General features: G+C 35.0%; 1 protein-coding gene across 5 annotated transcripts in view; it reads left to right on the top strand.

Moving 5' to 3' along the window:
* The window catches only part of JPH1 (junctophilin 1), a 94389-nt gene that overhangs the window by 6375 nt on the left and 67396 nt on the right, over positions 1-20618 (top strand). For all 5 annotated transcript variants that reach the window (XM_007486942.3, XM_007486944.3, XM_007486943.3 and 2 more), the window contains exon 2: positions 2372-3128. In XM_007486942.3, coding sequence (XP_007487004.2) covers positions 2372-3128 — 757 coding nt within the window. The remainder of the gene's footprint in view (positions 1-2371; positions 3129-20618) is intronic.

The following is a 20618-nucleotide window of genomic DNA, read 5'->3' as shown; positions in this document are numbered from 1 at the left end:
TAGGAGGCAGAGGGTGAAAAAGGACAGCATTCCAGGCTTAAGGAACTGTGTAAAGCCATTGGGCTTGGAAATATAGCATCTTGTACAGTGAATAGATAGACCTGTTTGAATGGGATTTAGACTATCTAAAGGGAAGTAATTAAGTCTGTAAAAGAAGGCTGGATCTAGATTGTAAATGACTTTAAACGCCAAATAGAAGAATTTATATTTGCTCCTTGGGGTAATATGGAGCTACTCTAGTTTACTTAATGGGGGAATGGCACATCTGAGCTTTAGGAATATCACTTTGGGTTGAAGAGAAAGATTAGAGGGAGGGAGATCAATTAAGAGCCTATTGCAGTAGTCCCTGTGAATTCTAAGAACCCAAACTAGGATAATGTCATTATGGGTGAAGAGAGGGGTTAGATAATAAGTGGACAAGAGAATAATAGTTTAGTAGATGTTTAAATGAAGGGGAAATGTGTTCTGTTTGGTGATACCAAAGATATAATCTGTTAACTTGAGATGACTATGCTAGTAACTTTCATTTGAGGATACTCTATAGATAGTAAAGGGTGTGGTCAAGGCTGGAGGTATATTTCTGGGAGCTGCTGTGTGCTAGTGTATTTGAAGCCTTGGGAATGAACAGATGAAATATCTGAAAAAAAGAAATGCTTGAGAGACCTAATATTGAATTCTGAGTAAGAAAGACTAATGGAAAAATGAAGAATCAGCAAAGGAAACCTTCCTTTAAAATACCAGAATTGAGACACTCAAACCAAGAAGTGTGTTAAAAGAGAAGAAATTCTTTATGATTTAAGCTAACCTAAATATTTAACTTTCTCACAATGGAGCAAAATAATTACATAACTCCCCAGATATATTTTGCATAAATATTATAGCAAAAATGGAAGCTGAGCCTTATTGTTATGCCTCAGTAACATTAAAAAAAACCCGCTCTTGGTTTTGTTGTTATAATTTCATTTTTTTCTGATCTTTGTCATCCCACTTGGGGTTTTCTTATCAAAGATACCAGAGTGGTTTGCCATTGCCTTTTCCAGATACTAAGCATTGGTTCCAAGACAGAGGTGTCAAGGTCTAGGCAATAGGTTTAAGTGACTTGCCCAGGGTCACCCAGCTAGTAAGGACATTAGGCAAGACAACATAAAGGAAACTGAAAAGGCAGAGAAGGGAGGTGGAAAGGGGGAAAAGATGGCTTGAGGACATAATGGAATAGTCCAAAAAAGTCCAAAATCATTGAAGCATTGTGTTGCTTTTGTTCACTTGTTTCATGTTGGATTCTTCCTGACTCCTTTAGGGGGTTTTCTTAGCAAAGATACTGAAATGGCTTGCCATTTCCTTCTTCAACTCATTTGACAAATGAGAAAACTGAGGCAAACAGGATTAAATGACTTGCCTGGGTCACATAGCTAGTAAGTGTTTGAGGTCATTTTTGAACTCAGGAAGATGAGTCTTCCCGATTCCAGGCTCTACACTATCTAGCTGCCATATATGCCTGCAAATTGATACCTGATAAATGTTTATTGAGTGACTGAGACAAGGAAACAGAAATTCAGGAAAATCAAGCTGCCCCAAAAGCATTGTGGCTAATGAGAAATCTTAATCCTGGTATCCATGTGTAATCTTAACAAAGGGTTTGTTTTCTAATGGAATTAGCACAATACAGTTCAGACAATATATATTTCCTATTCTGTTATTGTCCTTACTATCAATCTTGGAGATGATTCTGCAGAGGGATCTGGTCTTTCAAAGTTACAGCTTCATAATTTGAAAGCAGTTTTTCTTCTGTAGTTCATTGTTTCCCTACAAATGTTTTAAGACACTTAAGGCTGTTCTCAGTGTATGTATGACTTTCTAATATGGCAGCTCCATTCATCACATCTGTAATTTGCAGAATTAGAGATTTGCCTGGTTTGATGAAAAAGTAAATGACTTTCCCCATAGTTACACAGCTGGTACCTCTTAAAAGCAGAATTTAATCCCAGATGTTCCTGACAGTAAACCAGTCTTGGATCCATTGTTCTATGCTGCCTTTCAGGTTTAAAGTGATATATGAAAAGGTAGCTATAGGGTTTTTGAAAATAAGGACAGTTTCTTAAAGCATGAAAACTAAAATTTGAAATCACAAAATTTCATAAAGTAGACCAGAAAGCTGAGTAGATATTATAGTTTAACATGAATTTTTTAATAATACCTCAAGGCCTAGATAAACCCATTTTCTTTTTCTCCCTGTATACATTATAAATTTGTATTGGCTCATTGTTACTAAATCTAGTAAAAGTAATAGTGTCTTTAGATAATAATTTTTTTCATTTCCTTTATCTAAACTAACTCATTCTGTGCTTTGTTTATTTGCCTTGATTTTTCAAAGGTACTTATCAGGGACAATGGACTGGAGGGATGCGGCATGGATACGGGGTGCGCCAAAGCGTGCCCTATGGCATGGCTACTGTGATCCGCTCACCCCTTCGAACATCTCTGGCTTCTCTGCGCAGTGAACAGAGCAATGGCAGTGTACTCCATGACATTACCTCTGATAGCCCAGCTGGAACAAGAGGTGGGTTTGTCTTGAATTTCCATACTGATGCTGAATTAATGACTAGTAAGAAAAAAGGAGGCTTATTTAGAAGAGGATCCCTCCTTGGTAGTATGAAACTTAGAAAATCTGAATCCAAATCATCCATCTCAAGTAAGCGTAGCTCTGTCCGCAGTGATGCAGCTATGAGCAGAATTAGCTCCAGTGATGCCAACTCAACAATTAGTTTTGGAGATGGTGATTGTGATTATTACCCAATGGAAGACCATGTTGATGCTACTACAACAGAAGCTTACATGGGAGAATGGAAGAATGACAAACGAAATGGTTTTGGCATTAGTGAGCGCTCAAATGGAATGAAGTATGAAGGAGAATGGCTCAATAACAAGAGGCATGGTTATGGATGTACAGTGTTTCCTGATGGCTCAAAAGAAGAGGGAAAATATAAAAATAACGTTCTGGTCCGTGGAATAAGGAAGCAGCTTATACCAATAAGAAACACAAAAACAAGGGAGAAGGTGGACCGAGCCATAGAGGGTGCACAAAGGGCAGCTGCTATGGCAAGAACTAAAGTGGAAATAGCAACTTCAAGGTATGTAATAGTGAAACAAATATTTTTACAAGTCAGTAGAATATCACATGCTATAATTGTGATTCTGCTAGGGACATCATCAAAAAGATCCTAAAAATACTAACTACAGGTAGAAAATAATAAAATCAATATTCTCAAATAATAGAAAGGTAAAAAATGTTCTTATACCTTTAGGAAATTAGGTTTCCATTGTCAAAGATATATATAAAATAAAAATTCTCTTATTTTAGATTGCCAGGTTACTAATTAATAGAGTGATAAAATTTAATCATGTTTCATTTTTAAGTTCTGCTACCAAAAAGTTAACTTTCTAAACCTTTGGAACACTGCCCAATAGAGAACATTTGAAACACTACACTAAAGAGCAAGTATTATATGTTCTAAGAACACAATATTGATATATTTAGGAAAGTATTAAATATAAAAATGTATTTTCAGTTTCCTGCCTAAGGATGGAGCTTAAACAAAGATCTCTGTAAAATTACTTGAAGAGAGTATTCATGTAGCCCTAGTGGATGGTGAACCTTTTAGAGATGGAATTCCAGGCCCTGCCCCCACCCCACTCCCCAGATCATGTATTGTACCCCTTTCCCCCACCAAGTGCTAGGCACAAACTCTGCTCTACCCACAGGGGAGGGAGAAAGCACTCCCATTGGACTGCTGGGTAGAGAGGCAGCAAGTGTAGAGAGGGGAAGGGGTGTGGCCCAAGTGCTCTGTTCCCCTCCAGCTCTGCCTCTTGTAGCCATTCACCTTACCCACTATGTGCTCTCATTGGGCTGCTAGGCAGAGAGGTGGGTGATGTGAAAAAATGTCACCAGACATGGTGAAGAGGGGGAAGGGAGCAACTCTGCCCAAGTCTCTCTGCCTTTATAGTAATAAACTGGGGTCAGAGAGGCGAGGGCAGCCACATCCCCACAGAGTGTAGTCTGTGTGCCATCTTTGGCACCCACCTATGCCATAGGTTTGCCATCACTGCCCTAGTGGAAAGGCAAATACCTTGTCTTTTATTTATAGAGAAGAAAATGGTTGATGATATTGAGAAATTTTGGAGAATAAAATATAGGAGGCCAGGTTGATTGACAGTTTTCACAGTGAAATATAAGGTTTTAAGTATGAGAGTAAAGTTAAAGAAAATGAAAAAAGATTTGGAATGTTGGGTGTGAAAAGTTAGAAATGGCATTTGGTGAAGTTAGAATTGTTGTTGAGTAGCAGTAAAGGCCCACTTCAAGCTTTGTACACAAATTTATGACAGCTGCATTTAATGATTTCCTCACTTTCCATAATATTCTAAAGCCCTGAGAAGGTACAGAAGAATGTGATGTTAGGGGTAATAAAAGAGATGAGGATCTGAAGCCCAGAAAAGTAGGAAAGAGGGGCAGGGAATTCTAGGGCAACAGAATTAAAGTGGAAGATCACTGATTACAGCTGAATATAGGGATAAATTAAATCATACTAAGGGAGATGGAAAAGAAAAATAGGGATGAGGCAAAGAAAAAGATGGATATATATAATGTTAAAGAATATACATTTACTGTAGGTCAAAGAGAGAGGTAAAAGAATAGAGAATTGTGGTGAGAATGAAGAATTTCTAGGTTCTATATATTACAGATTTTTCAGTTCTGGTTAATAGCAAGGTTTAAGGTATCACTATACTCTTTATAAGACTTCAGAACATGTATAGAAATCATTAATGCTAAGGAATTTTGTGTTCAAATTGTTATGGGATTGTCAATATGAATATTTAAGTACCCACAGAACAGAGCAAAGGATGGAGTGGGGACAAAGACTGAGTCTGGCAGTGACTGATGTGAAATGGGAGTACTTGGTACTTGGAGGACTTATCTTAGAATTGTTGAGTCACTCAAATGAAAGGATGTACCTAAATGCTTTAAAAACTTTAATGCTGTAAAGGCATTTCATTATTGTTACTTAACAGCATGAACCTTAAAAGAGAAAAGGTTATGGAAAGTTTGTGCTAGAGGAATGGTCTGAAAATAGCAGTTAGGAGTAAGGAGTAAGTCTACAGCTTGTTTTTGTTCTTAGTTTGGGGAGGTCAAAGAAGAAAGGGGCACTGTTGGAAAGAATGTGATAGCTTAGGAGACATTCAGGTTTAAATTCAATGGAAGGAAATTCAAAAGAAGGTAGAAAGTGAAATATTGGAAACATGATTCAGACAGACCTCTGACACTTAAGTTGTGTGATAATAATCAATTTATTTAATTTATCTGAACATCAGTAAAATAGGGATACTTACAGCTTTTGACTCACAGCAACAGCCAAATGAGAGAATTTAATTAAAGTGCTTTACAAACTTGAATGTGCCATATAAACATCACTAGTATTACTTAATGAGACTTTCTGAAAAGTAAAAGAGTTATAGGGAACTTTGAGAATATGATGGGTATCCCAGGAAGGCACATTTTAATGGATTAGGAAATGAAGTAGTCCTAGAGAGAAGCAAGATATTAAAATGGTAATATGTATTTAAGGAGGGTAACATATGGGCATATGGCTTGCAAATGAAATTGGTGAAACCAGATGACTAGGATTGGAAAGTCAGTACAATGGGAGGTGTAACATCCTGCCATATTCCTCTGGTAGAAATTAAACAGAATGAGACTTGGCACTGTTAATCCAAACCCATTGCAAATTCAGAACAGAGTGCTATTTTGGAGTATTTCTGACCAGCATCTCAAACCTAGGCAGTTTTCTGCCCATTAATGGTTACAGCAGAACTTTTGGCTTCTGGGCAGGTGTAGTCATACAAGATGCTGCTGAGAAGTTTTTATGATATGGAACTTTTTAAAAAGTTGACTAAATTACATTGCTTATAATTATTAGAATGAGAATAGTAAGATGATGAAGCTTCAAAATCCACTGAATTGTGTATCTAAAATTATTAGTTTATTAAAACAAAATAGCATCAAACACTTATCATGAGTCTATGGAATTGTAAAGATGCTAAGAGTATAATAGAGTAGAATACTAGAAAGGTTGAATTGAGTAGGTAGAATAATGCAAATAATAGAGTGAAAGGTAGGGTGCATTGAGTCCATAGGAATATCATCTACAAGAATTTAAGAGAGGTGGAGAGAAAATGAACATATCTAGAGATTATTTTGAAAATTGTCCCATTATTTTCCCACTGTAATTATCATAAGTTTACATTTAGAGGGACTGGTCAGGGTTTCTTAGCACTTAGTTGGTAGCAGTAGGAGGAAATGAAACATTTTATTGCAGGAGCTGAGGTCCTTAATGGAGGTGAACTTGTTCCCTGTTCTCTGAATCTCAGGGGCATATATTCATGAAGTTTCTCAAATTCTCCATCTCTTTATTTTTATCTTAGCTTGTCATTTAATTTTCCTGCAATAAAAAGATTTATATTGATTTCCTATGGTAAATTTCACTTACTTCCTTAACTGCTCATTAATGCTTTTAGTTTTATATTATCATTGCTTTTTGCATTAAAGCAGTGATTACCAATTACAAACAACATTAATCTTTTGATTATGTTAGTACTGTATCTCTTTTTTTTTTGCATCTCTTGTTAAACCTAATTTCAAGCTTTAACTGCACACCTCTAAATCTTTCATTTGATTCTCACCCCATGGACCTAATGATATATTAGAAGCGGTGAGTTTTCAGTATTTGGAAAAGATTTATGTGGACAGGAATTTAGCTGAAACATTCTTTATCTTTATTCTATTTACTTGCTTTTTAAAAGATTAACTTAAATTTGAGGAAACTAACTTGAATGAGGAGAACAGATTAGAAAATGATCATCCATGGTATTTAGATATGTATTTCAGTCTTCCTTAATATCATGAAAGTATAGTACTGGCAGCATTGCCTTTTTGAAGTGATGGGCACAGGGACTATGTTTTAGCCTGTTAGATGATCTTTGGTGTCAGATATAAGATATGGATCAGGTATGCCAACATACTTCTCAGGAAGCATTCCTATTAGCCCTACCTCTTAAAGAAAAAAAAACTAAGACTACTTTTAACATGGAAAATTTTTTGTAATAACAGAAAAATGTCATTTCATGAATTTTTTTCATCTCATGATTAAGCTAAATATATAATTGGCTTGAGGGAAAAGGAAAGAGTCAATAGAAATGTTCCTGCACTGATGCTCACACATCCAGCTCATATTTTATGCCCACCTATGGTTCAAAGTAGAAATGTCAAGCCAACAAAATTCCCTAGTGATGCCTGAATTAGATTCAAATGTAACTGAGAAATGTTTGACAAAATTAATAAAAATACAATATAATATAGATAATGTTAATTTGTGGTGTTTTAAGTTGCTTTGCAACTAACAGGGATCCACTTCAATTTCTTAGTGCTGATGTAAGGTCTTATATTTTTTCCTATGGCTATTTGTTTTTGACTATTAATTGGGAAATTAATAATTAATTGGGGCAAATCTATTTTTTTAGTTCTTTTTAAATTTTTTTAAATATTTTTCCATAGTTACATGTCCTTCCCCTCTCCTGGAGCCATAGAGATTTTTTAAAAGAATAAATATGGGGAGCATCTGAGTGGCTCAGTGGATTGAGAGTCAGACCTAGAGATAGGAGATCCTAGGTGCAAATCTAACCTCAGACACTTCCTAGCTGTGTGACCCTGGGCAAGTTACTTAACCCACATTGCCTAGCCCTTACTGCACGTCTGCCTTAGAACCAATACACAGTATTGATTCTATGATGGAAGGTACAGGTTTAAAAAAAAAAGAATAAAACTTAAAAACCTCATTCTTTATATTTGACTCATTTTCTTCATTTCCATTTTCTCCCAGATTCCTAGCCTTTATTATATACCACAGTTATGAAGGGATTTTTTATGTCAGCTATTATTTTTTCTATTCAATTTCTCTGTGCAATGTCATAGCCTTTATATTTCTGTGTTTTCCAAAACTTTCTTAATATGAAAAGAGAAAGGGAAAAAATGTCCTGCTAGAATTTCTGAAAATATTGCTTAGAGGGAACAATCCCATGTACATTATTGTCATTATGAATTAGTATAGCATTTTGTTGAGTTAGAATTCATAGTTAATTCTTCTCCTGCTCCTCTATTAGTTTGAACTTTGTTTTGAAGCTACAGAAAGATTAAGGACTTCAGATGACATAGTGACAGAATCAGAGTTAGAACCAGACTCTCTAGCCACTGATTAAACCAAGAGGTCATTCTCTCAGTAAGAGAGAGGGAAATCAATTAGCAGCTATTGATTAATTTATATTTTACAATTCACCCAGTGGTTGGATATTTTAGCTTTGACCTCCCCTGCACTCCAAGGATTTTATAATTCCTAAATTCAGAGAAGAGCCTCTTCTATACTTCCTTTCATATTTGTTTTGGCCTGTAGTTGAATTTTTTTTCTTTTTAAACCCTTGCATTTTGTCTTGGAATCAATACTGTGTATTGGTTCCCAGGTAGAAGAGTGGTAAGGGCTAGGCAATAGGGGTTAAATGAGTTGCCCAGGATCACACTGTAGTGAAATCAGAGGTCTCATAATACAAGAGGGAAAAGAAGTATCTGTGGACTGCAGGAAAATAAAATATTGAACTTAATTCTCTCAATTCCTACTCCCTGTTATAATAGAGCTCATTTGCATCCCTGGACTGTTGTTTGGTGTACTGTTACTATGCCGCTACCTTCTAATGTGCCAAATTTATTAACTGAGATGCTTTAGGAAATCATTTGTTTATTTGTTTTGTTTGTTTTTTGTTTTAATAAAAAGCCTTATTTACCATCTTAGAACCAATACTATCTATTGGTTCCTAGGCAGAAGAGTGGTAAGGACTAGGCAATGGGGGTTAAGTGACTTGCCCAGGGTCACACAGCTGGGAAGTGTCTGAGGCCAGATTTGAACCTAGGACCTCCCCTCTCTAGGCCTGGCTCTCAATCCACTGAGCTACCCAGCTGCCCCCCATTTGTTTTGACATAGATAACATAGGATTGATGGCTAATGTGGATTGGAAACAAGGATAATCATAAAATCTTAAAACTACAGGGGATGTAGTTCAACCCTAACATTTTCATGTCTCTGTTCTTCCCTGATTCTGCTCCTATCTATTCAACTTCTCAGTCTCCTATACTGGTTTTTCTTATACCAAAACAACCAAAAGTGTCCCACTAAGCTCTATACTTGGCCTTCTCTTTTTACTCTATCTCACTTGGTGTTGTGGATAGAGCTGACCTTGGAGTCATCTGGCACATAACAGCTGTGTGACCCTGACCAAGTCAACTAACCTCTCAATGCCCTCAAATTCTTAGAAACCATAAATTACAAAATAGATGTGGATCTTCATTAGTAGAGTATTGCTTACTTAATTGGCATTTCCTACACTGATAAGATCACAGGTCCATTAAAAAAAAGGAATGAAGATAAGTTAATGAAATGATTATAGTATCATCTGAATTTATATGCTTTGAATAATAGGTTACAAATATTCATGGTAGAAACAGGGTTACATAGTAATAGAACTTAGAGAGGGGCAGCTGGGTGGCTCAGTGGATTGAGAGCCAAGCCTAGAGATGGAGGTCTTATGTTCAAATCTAGCCTCAGACACTTCCTAGATGTGTGACCCTGAGCAAGTCACTTAACCCCCATTGCCTACCCCTTACTGCTCTTCTGCTTTGGAACCAATGCATAGTATTGATTCTAAGGCAGACGGTAAGGGTTTTAAGAATAAAAAAAAGAACTTCGAGATCATCATCAAGCAACTTAGAGCTTCTTGATTTGGGCTATGGTGTCTTGGTTGTTCTAGAGAACCTAATATTGAAAAATAAGCACAATGGTCTTATTAGTGGGGGAAAAAACAGCATTTTCCAATTGAAGAAAGAAAAGTGAATACCACGTTTTTTAGCAATAAATTTGTTATTTAAAGGGAAAAGAGGAAGTATTAGGCCTAATGTGTCTTACTTGGGCCATGTGAACATTATTTAAAATAAGGCTTTTATTTCTTCTTAGGTTGTAGTTCTTTCTTTTCAATAATGAGCCAACTGGCAATTGGAGGCCAAGCATCCCGAATGTAGTGTTGTGACTAGATGGCCTGGTTTCTAACTCTGATTCTGCCACTGTGTCATCAGAAATCTTTAATTTCCCTGTGTCTTCAAGAACAAGATTAAAACTAGTAATCATTAGAAAGACATCAAAATAATGAACTGGGAACACTGATTACAAAATGCTATAATAATCTGTAATGACAGTAATGTACATAGGGACTTGTTTCTCCACCCATATCTTCAAAAACTCCAGTTGGACCTTTATTTTTCTCCTTTTTCAAATTTAAAAAACCCTAATTAAACATATAAAGTTGGGTGAAACCATATCAGTTTACATTTTTAAAAATATATATCATATCTTTATACCTAAGGTAGACAGTAAGGCAAAGAATCTGGGAAGAGAATTGAAGAAAACAAGTCAAATATAAAAAGCTAAATGGAGAGGGCTTCTGAAATATTGTAATAAAGTAAATACAGCTTTTAGTAGATAAGAAAATACATTTTAATTTCTACATTTAGGTCTACATAATTAAAGCAAAGTGGAAGGATATTGCATTAATCATTATATTCGAGGAAGTTCTAAATAGTCATTCCATTCAGAATTTCCCAATTTAGTCACCCTGCCTATCTAAATAGTACTATTTTTTATTTCACTCTGCCCTACAGATGTAGCCTAAATGATCAAAATCAGTAGAGTTGAATAATGTACATGTAACATTTTAGTCTGTCAAAAATTATGGCAGGGCTTGGTCTTTTTATTACTGTTATAAGCTATCAGTGTCAGTGATAGAGCAATTGATGCTATGTGCTATGTGCTAACAGTTGTATTTGGGAAAATAGAAAAAGAGGTCTTATTGTCACCCCTACCTCCATTCATGTTATGGTTATTAACTATGTCTGAAGAGCAGAAGCAAGAAATGGTCAAAAGAGTCAGGATAAAATAAACTGCCTTGGTTCTAGTGGGTTTGTCCTATAGGTAAACTTTTTAAATTACCAATTCATTTTTACCTTTCCTCAGAAGTCATCGAATCACATGAATTAAGCTTTAATCATTGTAGACTAAAGTGTAAAAAGTATAATTTTTTCTGAAGCATTTAAAAAATTCTTTTAAAAGATTCTACAACTTTCCATTATAATTTACCTTTTAATTAAAAATGACTTTAGAATGAATTTTAAAAAACAATTATATATTGTGGCCTACAGGAAATTACAATTAAAACCAATAAAACCAATTAAAAGTTCTCTGACTAGAGACCTTGTGCCTCTCTAGTTTGATCTCGTATTGAATACTTCTAATTTTTTTGTCAGACATATAAATTGCTGTTTTAAAGTTAATTTCTTGGTTATAATAATTCATTTTTCATGAAATTTGGCATTCTTGATGAATAGAAAAGATGGAAATGAATGTTAAAGATACAGTTTTCCTTACTATAATGACAATATATATGAGCAAGCAATGACCCAAGGTTTAAGCAGTCATCATCTGCTTTCTTTTAACAGCAATGAAATGCCTACTAGTTACCATTTATATGGATGATTTATTGAATCAATTTTTTTCCTTTCATTTCTTAACTTAAACTGTGATAACTTCAGTTCAGCCAACATTTTTAACTTCAAAATATCATTTTAATATTAAAGAACAGTCTGAAGGAAAATATACCAAGCTAATACTTACACTAAAGAACAAATCTTATAGTCTTTTAAAAAATCTAAGGTAGAACAAGATGAGCAATTTTTATCTTTTTGAAAGGTTTCTTTATGAGATAACTTTCTTTTTTAAAAAAAAATCTATGATGATGATGATGATTTAACATGTGGAGGCAATTTTAAAAGGTAAATACAAATCCCTGGAAAGAGTAATATGCTAAATTTATTTTTCATTTATTATTCATCATTCAGACTTTCTAACATTCAAAGCCATTACTGAGTCAGCATACATTATGGATCCAAATTGAACTTACTATTATTATGATACAGGGAACCAAATCTTGTCAAATTATTTTCTTTCTTAACCATATTTTCATTGATATATTTTGTTTCTAGATCATACTCATTTCCAAATATATACTTCTCCTTTTCCTTACCCAAAGAACTATCTTCCATAATAAATTTAAAAAAAGGAAAAATAAAGGTATGAAGCAGCATAACCAAACTAACAAATATATTGAGTCTGACAGTGTATACACTATTACAAATCTATATGGCTTCCCACTTCTACCAATGAGAGGAGGCACTCTCAACTCTTCTGGGTTTTTTGTTGTCATTTTTTTTTCAGTTATGTCAAATTCTTTGTGACCCCGTTTAGAATTTTCTTTGCAAAGATACTGGAATGATTTGCCATTTCCTCTAATTTTACAGATAAGAGATTAAACAGAAAGAGTTAAATGACTTGTCCAAGGTCACAAAATTAGTAAGTGTCGGGGACTAGATTTAAACTCAGGAAGATGAGTCTTCCTGACTCCAGACCCAGCACTGAGCCACCTAACTTCCCCCATTAAGGTTGTTTGGTTATTTGATTATACAAAGTTCAGTTTTCTTATTGTGCATTCCATTTGTGATGTTTAGTAATTGTGAATATTTTTTGTTGAAATTTTCATATTAATCATTTCTTACTGTACAATAATATTCTATGACATTCTATACCACAAACTGTTTAGCCCCAATCAGTTGACATCAGTGTAGTTTTCAATTCTTGATTACCACAGAAAGTATTGCACTGACTATTTTGGTGTATATATCTTTCTTTCTTTGACCTCAAGATATATACCTACTAGGGTAATCTCTGGGTCAAGGGAATATTTTACTCACTTTTTTGGTAGCATAATTATAATTGCTTTCAGAAATGATTAGGCTAATTCATATCTCCACCAATAGTAGATTTCATGTGCCAGTCTTCCTGTAGTTATTCTAACTTTCACCATTTCCTTTCTTTTTTTATCTTTGCTTAATTAGTTCAGTATGAAACAAAATTTAGAGTTCTGATTTGCATTTCTTTTATTATGATGATTTGTAGCTACCTTTTATAATGTTATATTGGAATAGTATTATAAAATATGCTGCTAACTATTATCTGTTAGACCTTATACCATTTCCATTCCCACCACAATTAGAAAGATAATCTACAAGTGATTATGTTAGAGAACAGAGAAGATATTATTACTAAAAGTGGTATTTAAGATAGTGCTTGTGAAAGCCTTCCAGACATAAAGGTGAAACTTCAGGTAAGGGAGAGTTGAGAAAATTGTACTTATTCTTTTCTTATCTCTGAAATTCCTGGTGATACTCTGGTTCGTGCTGGGATGAATACATAGGTGTGTGTTTTAAATACAAAAATTCTATTGATTCTGTGTAAAAAGATGTGAACATTGCTAGGAGTCCCTTAATGAGCATATCCAAAGATTATTCTTTAAAGTTGCTATTAGATGGCAGTTAGTCTGGAAAGATCTGAAGCTTTTGGTGGACTCTAAATCTAATATGAGATAACAGTGTGAATATGGTAGTCAAAAAAGATAATGCAATTATAGATTATATTAAGAGAAGCGTAATGTCTAGGATTAGAGGATGGATAGTCTAGCTGAACTCTGTTCCGGTCAGACCATATATGAAGTATTGAGTTTATTTCTGGCACCTCATTTTAGGAAGGAGATCAATCCTCAGGCATAGTGGAGCATGCTCACAATCCCTGTTGAGAAAGTCAAGGTTGGTGAATTGCTTGAGCTTAAGAGTTCTGATCTGTAGTATAGCTAAAGCTAATCACATATTTACTGTCTGGTTTTAGCATGGAAAGCCAATCCCCAGAAGTTGGAGATGGGACCACTGAGTTGCCTGAGGAGGGATGTATTGGCTGCAGTCAGAAATCAAACTCATCAAAGTCTATGTTCTGTTCAACAATAAGATCAAACTCATGAGTGGCTACTGCATATTCAGCCAAACAAGATAGCCAGATCCAGTTTATTTATTTTTATTTTTTTAAATTTTTTAGAATATTTTTCAATGGTTACAAGATTCATGATTTTTCCTTCTCTTCCCTCCCCCCTCCTGGAGCTGACAAGCAATTCCACTGGGTTATACATTTGTCATTGTTCAAAACCTATTTCCACGTTACTTATATTTGTAATAGTATTCTTCTAAAGCCAAAACCCTAGTCATATATCCATTGAACCATGTAATCAATCATATGTTTTTCTTCTGCATTTCTGCTCCCACACAGTTCTTTCTATGGATGTGGATAGTGTTCTTTCTCATAAGTCCCTCAGATTGTGCTGGGTCTTAGAAGTCCATTACATTTGATTATGCCACAAATGTTTTGGTTCCCGTGTACAATGTTCTCTTGGTTCTACTCATTTCACTCTGCATCAGTTCCTGGAGATCTTTCCAGTTCACATAGAAATCCTCCAGTTCATTCCTTAAAGCACAATAGTATTCCATCTCTATCAGATACCGTTCAACCATTCCCCAATCAAGGGATGCCCCCTCATTTTCCAAGTTTTTGCCACTATAAAAAGCACATCAATAAATACTTTTGTAAAAGTATTTTTCCTTATTCTCTCTTTGGGGTACAGACCCAGTAGTGGTATTGCTGTATCAAAGGGTATGCATTCTTTTAAGGCCCTTTGGGCATAATTCCAAATTGCCTTCCAGAATGGTTGGATCAATTCACAACTCCACCAGTAGTGCATTAATGTCCCAATTTTGCCTCATCCCTTCCAACATTTATTATTTTCCTTTGCTGTCATGTTGGCCAATCTGCTAAGTATGAGGTAGTACCTAAGAGTTGTTTTGATTTGCATTTCTCTAATCAGGAGAAATTCAGAATACTTTTTCATGCAGTTATTGATAGTTTTGATTTCTTCCTCTGAAAACTGCTTATTCATATCCCTTGACCATTTGTCAATTGGGGAATGTATTGATTTTTTTTGTAAATTTGACTTAGTTCCTTATATATTTGCAAAATTAAACCTTTGTCAGAGAATTTTGTTATTAATGTTTTCCAAGGTATTGCTTTCCTTCTAATTTTGGTTGCATTGGTTTTGTTTGTACAAAACCTTTTTTATTTAACATAATCAAAATTATTTATTTTACACAGTTTAAAAGAATGGGATGAGGCAAGAGACAGTGGTGTGGAGAGAAGGGTACTGAGGAGGTAGATAATGTTCAGAAGAGGGTGGCTACAAAGATTAAGGATTTCTAGTCATGCTATATGAAAACTGGTTAAAGTAACTGGGGATGTTTAGCCTAAATAAGAAAAGACTCAAGAACATGATAGCTATAATGTAGAAAAGGAATTGGTTTGTTCTTGGCCCTCGAGGGAAGAACTAGTAGCAATACCTGAGGCAAAAGTTACATATTAGGGCTATATAAAAGTGGAAAGTTCTACTTTAAGATGTAGCAGGCTCTCTTCACCAAGAGTCTTTACAAAGGTGAGATGGCCATGTATAGAAGGCTAATCAAGGAATATGAATGATAGGAGATAAGTTGAATTAGAAAGCATGGGAGTAGGGGTGGGAAAGAGAAAACAATGAAGAATGAAAAAATTGTAAAAGATATAGAGAAATAATATAAATGGAGGCAGTTACGTCACCCAAATAGGACCAAAGAACTATCTGTGGACATGAATATATCTCAAGTATGTAAGATTTTAGCCCTACCCCATTCCCACATGACTCTATGTGAAGTCATTTCTCAATATACACAGTAAATCCCCAATAGTATTTTTCTAGACATAGGGATAAGGAAACGAAGAGCAGGAAAAAAAAGTTAAACCATAGACATTATATGTTAAGCATGTATTAATATGGGCCTTTAAAGCAACTGTCAGCAACAGCTTTGAGTCCATGATGTAATGAAGGGATACTGTATTAAACACAGCTGACATTGTATTGGGGATCACTGTTTATCAGCTTTTGTATGTGCTATAAGCTTTGCATTCAAAGATATTATTGAACTTATTTCTCTTCTCACTAGAGACTGTTCATTTTGCAAGGAAAGTATAAAATTAAGTGTAATCTAGATCTATCCCAAGTATCTCCTGCAATTGAAATGCAGTATTATGCTTTAGGAGAAACTCATTTTTCTATCTGTGTATTTATATTTTGTCCCATAGAAAGGGCTTCATTCTTGACCATTCTTCTTAAAGGAAATTATACTTGTATATAAAGTTGTGATCTAGCAATGTGTGTGTGTGTGTGTGTGTGTGTGTGTGCGCGCGTGTATGAGAGAGAGAGAGTATGTGTGATAGTAACACGGGAAAAGACGATATTTTCCTGTCTCATCCTTTCAGCATAAATTTTCTTGAGCCTATTTGTCAAATCATGTTGATAAATTTGCAAGAACTTATTATATTACCTGATGCCTTAGGTGTTTTTTATGTATATGTGTGTATACAGCATCATCTTCTGATACCTTTTGTCACAAATCTGCCATGAAGAAATTTCTACCAAACCCAATTTATTGATAATCATGCAACTCCCAATTTACAAAACCAGTTTTAACATGGACACTTGCCACATTAATTAGAAGGGGAAGCCAAAATATATTCTGATACAACAACAACAACAAAACAATCTTGGATTAGAATTCTTCAGAGTTATGCAGTTATCCACATATTTAGGACATTTTAAAAAACATACTTTTATCTTAATTATGTAGACACAAACTTTCATTTCATTTAAACAATGTATATATCTCTACTAAGAGAGCAAAGAACAAAATACTCTGCACAATATGAAGACTGTAACTTGACAATAGAAGACTTAGAAATTTACATAGTAGAAGAATTCAGCCATAGAGGCCCAAGCTTGTTTTTAAAAATACATCCTTTAGCAAAACACATCTCATTATGTCCAAGGGTTTATATCATAGTCAGAATTTAATTTATTTTTATTTTCAATTAAATTTTTTCAACTGACAAAATCTGTTTTCTCCCTTTCACCTGCCACCTTTGCCCCATTGAAAAATAATGAGGGGGAACCCTTTTGGTAAGGTATTCATAGTTAAGCAAAACAAAATATCTACATTGGGCATGTCCCAAAAAAAAAAAAAAAGGTCTCGATCTGTACCCCAAAGTCCATTACTTATCTGTTAAGATGTAGGTAGCATGTTTCATGAGTCCTTTGAGATTGTGGCTGGTAATAGTTCTAATCAAAGATATTGAGTCAGAGACAATATTCCAAAAGTTATAAATATAAGTAATTAAAATGTATAGTGGGGCAGCCAGGTGATTCAGTAGATAGAGAGCCAGGACTGAAGATGGGAGGTTCTGGATTCAGATTTGACCTTAAATACTTCCTGACTGTGTGACCCTAGGCAAGTTGCTTAATCCCTTATTACTCTTCTTCCTTGGAAAAAATGTAGCCTTTACTATATTTGTAATGTAAAAAATCGACATATAGTGCTTTCTGTGCGATTATATTAACACTTAATCACAAAGCTTACTGCCATTTATTTGAAATTCAGCTTTGGGTCATAGAAACTATAGTTTCCTAGGAGTAGAATTTGGCATGCATAATCACAGAGGTTGTACTCTCCTCAACACAGCAGCTGCTGGTCAGCCAAACCATGCTGAATTATGTGCTCTGCACACAACTTTCCATTATGGATTAAGCTGACTCTACCAATCTCACTTTACTCAAGAAACCAAACTGGACACTTGCAAGACTAGTGCCCTGCAAATCTTTGAGATGCTTTTCTTATTATAGATGAAATATGAACATTGTGTTTAGGAATAGGATCCAACAAATGCCAAAGGTATTTATGTAAGTCATTCAGCTTTAGTACAAAGACTTCTTGAGTATAAAACCAAATTAGATTTTTAATCATTTTGCTCCTTAATTTTAGTTGTTGTAATGTTTCATGCATGTGTTAAATTCAAAATAACTTTTTAAATCAGGATTTTAGTTATAAAGGAGTAAAATTATACCAAAAAGAACACAATTAATATTGAAACTAAATTAAATTCATATCCTCTATCTTTTCTGTGTATGTAATAAGAAGTAAACTGATTTAGCCAATTAAGTTTTATAATTTAGACCTTTTTATGATACTCTAGATTATCCTAGAGATGAGCAATCATTTATTTTTTTAAATACTATAGTCAATATTTGGAAAGAGAATGTTTTTCTTATTAAAATGCTTTTTTTTTTCAAAATGTGCTAGGAATTTGTATTGCCAGATTTTGTTCAAACTCATTTTGTTTTCTTAATTAACTGTTTATTCTTCTGCATCTGTGGCTGGCCAATTTTCTAAAGTGTCATGCCAGGTCTTAATTTAATCACTTCTCTCTGGCTGTTTCTGGGGCTGGGATATTTGAAGAGCCTGAACTTATTGGCAGAGGGCTATTAGTCAGTCAACAAGCATTTATCAAGCATTTACTATGTATCAAGCACTATGATACATGAAGAGGTTTCAAAGAAAGGCAAAATGTGTACCTACTTTCAAGAAGTGCACATTGCAATGTGTAGACACCATGTGAATAACTAAGTTACAAGTAAGATACAAAGAGATAGAAAGTAATCTGAGAGGAGAAGGCAGCAGCAGTGGGGGAAGGGAGAGGGAGAAGGAGAGGATTTTGAATGTTTCTTGACAGAAATTAGTTTGAGCTCCGTCTTGAAAGAAGTCCCGGAAATTAAGAGGTGGAGGTGAAGGAGAGGAGCTTCCAGGTACAGGTAACAATCAATGCAAAAATGTTCCATAGGGAATAAATGACATATTTGAAGAATTGCAAATAGGTGATGATGTGGTAGATAGCATGCAGGACCTGAAATCAGGAAGATTCATCTTCCCAAATTCAAATACGGTCTCAGACACTTACTAGTTGAGTGACCTGGGGCAAGTTACTTAAAATTGTTCTTGGACAGCATAGGAGCAGTTAGTATAGAAAGTTTGCAATGGAATTGCTTTTGTCAAGGAAGGTATGTGACGCAAAAGGATATTTGAAGGAAAGTTCTCTGCCACTATTACTTTTCCCTCCTCCTATTACCTAAATGTGAAGGAAGAAGTTGACTCAGAAAGATTAGTGAAGCTTGTGTACAGAGATGATAGGCAATTTTCAAAAGGATCCACTTTTCACCAGATCTTCCAATTCACTTTTATGACCTGCAGAGAGTTTCCCTAGAAAGCTTTACCTTCCCAGAATTCATAAAGGAAGAGCTGACTACATGTGTTCTATTCCAGTGGAAGAAGCCACAGAGAATGACACAATTCAAACAAATCAGGATTCTGGTTATCTTAGAACAATGAGACCAGCTTAACTAATCATCATCCCCAATGAGACTGGTGTACCTTTTTCTGTTGCCTTTACTCACTACCCTGAAGCCACAATGGAGACAGACCAGCATTTCCCTGGTACTCCACTACAAACTTTGTATATTGACTGCTCCTCTGATGTCTCAGAACGGGACACATCCACCCCAACTTTATGCAGCCAATTAGAACAAGTCTAATCCCTCTTTCACATTGTAGTCCTTCAATTACTTTAAGATAGCTATCATTCCTAAGTTTTCTCCAGGTTAGTTCTCTTTGGCACATAATTTCTGTTTTTGAGAGGTTTGAGAGGTCAGAATGATCAGAGAAAATGTCTAGTCCTCCATCTTGTTGCTCCCATGACCCAGAAGTTCCAGGCTAATTCTCATTTCCTTCAGTTGACCCACATGTGGCATGATCTCAAAACCTTTGACTGTCTTCGTCATACTCTCAATTTTATCAATATCAACCTAAAATATTGTGCCCCATACTGAATATATTACTCCTTATGTGTTCTAACACAGTTAGCAAGATTATTACCTATCCTTTCTCCAACCATTCCAGTCCTTGATACTGTTTCATTTAATGTAGTCTAACATTATATTACTTTTTTGTGCCTGACCTATCACACTGTGAGCACCTATTGAATTTGGTCTATTAAAACCTTCAGATCATTTTTCATATGAGCTTCTATCTAACCATGCCTCTCTAATTTCATGAATTCAGTTTTCTGAAGATGTCACAATTATCTGTTCAATTTCATCTTACTTGATTGAACCCAGCATTTAAATTTTTTTTGATATCTTATGGTATCCTTTTACAGTGAGTAAGCTATTCCTTCCTGGCCTTATGTCATCTGTAAATTTGATAGGCTTCCTTTATTCGGAATCACAAAATCTTATAGCTGAAAGAGAACTCAGCCTTCTATTCTCTCCCATATCCAAAAGGAATGCCCATTATTAAATAGCTGTCATTTGGTCACTCAGTCTCTGATTAAAGACTTCCAATGAGAAGTAAACCACAAACTCCAGAAGCAGGCTACTGCACTTTTGGACAGATCTACTTTTTAAGAAGTTTTCCTAAAAAGGCCCATATTTGCTGTGTCTCAATTTTCATCCAGTACTCTTGGCTCTACTTCCTGAGGTCAAACAGAAAGCTCTAATCCTTCTTCCACATGTCAATCCTTCAAATACTTAAAAAGTCAAATCACATTCTGCCTTGGCCTGTTAATTAACTCTTT

This window comes from Monodelphis domestica, chromosome 3, assembly GCF_027887165.1.
Source record: "Monodelphis domestica isolate mMonDom1 chromosome 3, mMonDom1.pri, whole genome shotgun sequence".
NCBI lineage: Eukaryota > Metazoa > Chordata > Mammalia > Didelphimorphia > Didelphidae > Monodelphis > Monodelphis domestica.
Note: the sequence above shows the minus strand (reverse complement) of the source record. Positions and strands in the feature narration are given on the sequence as shown.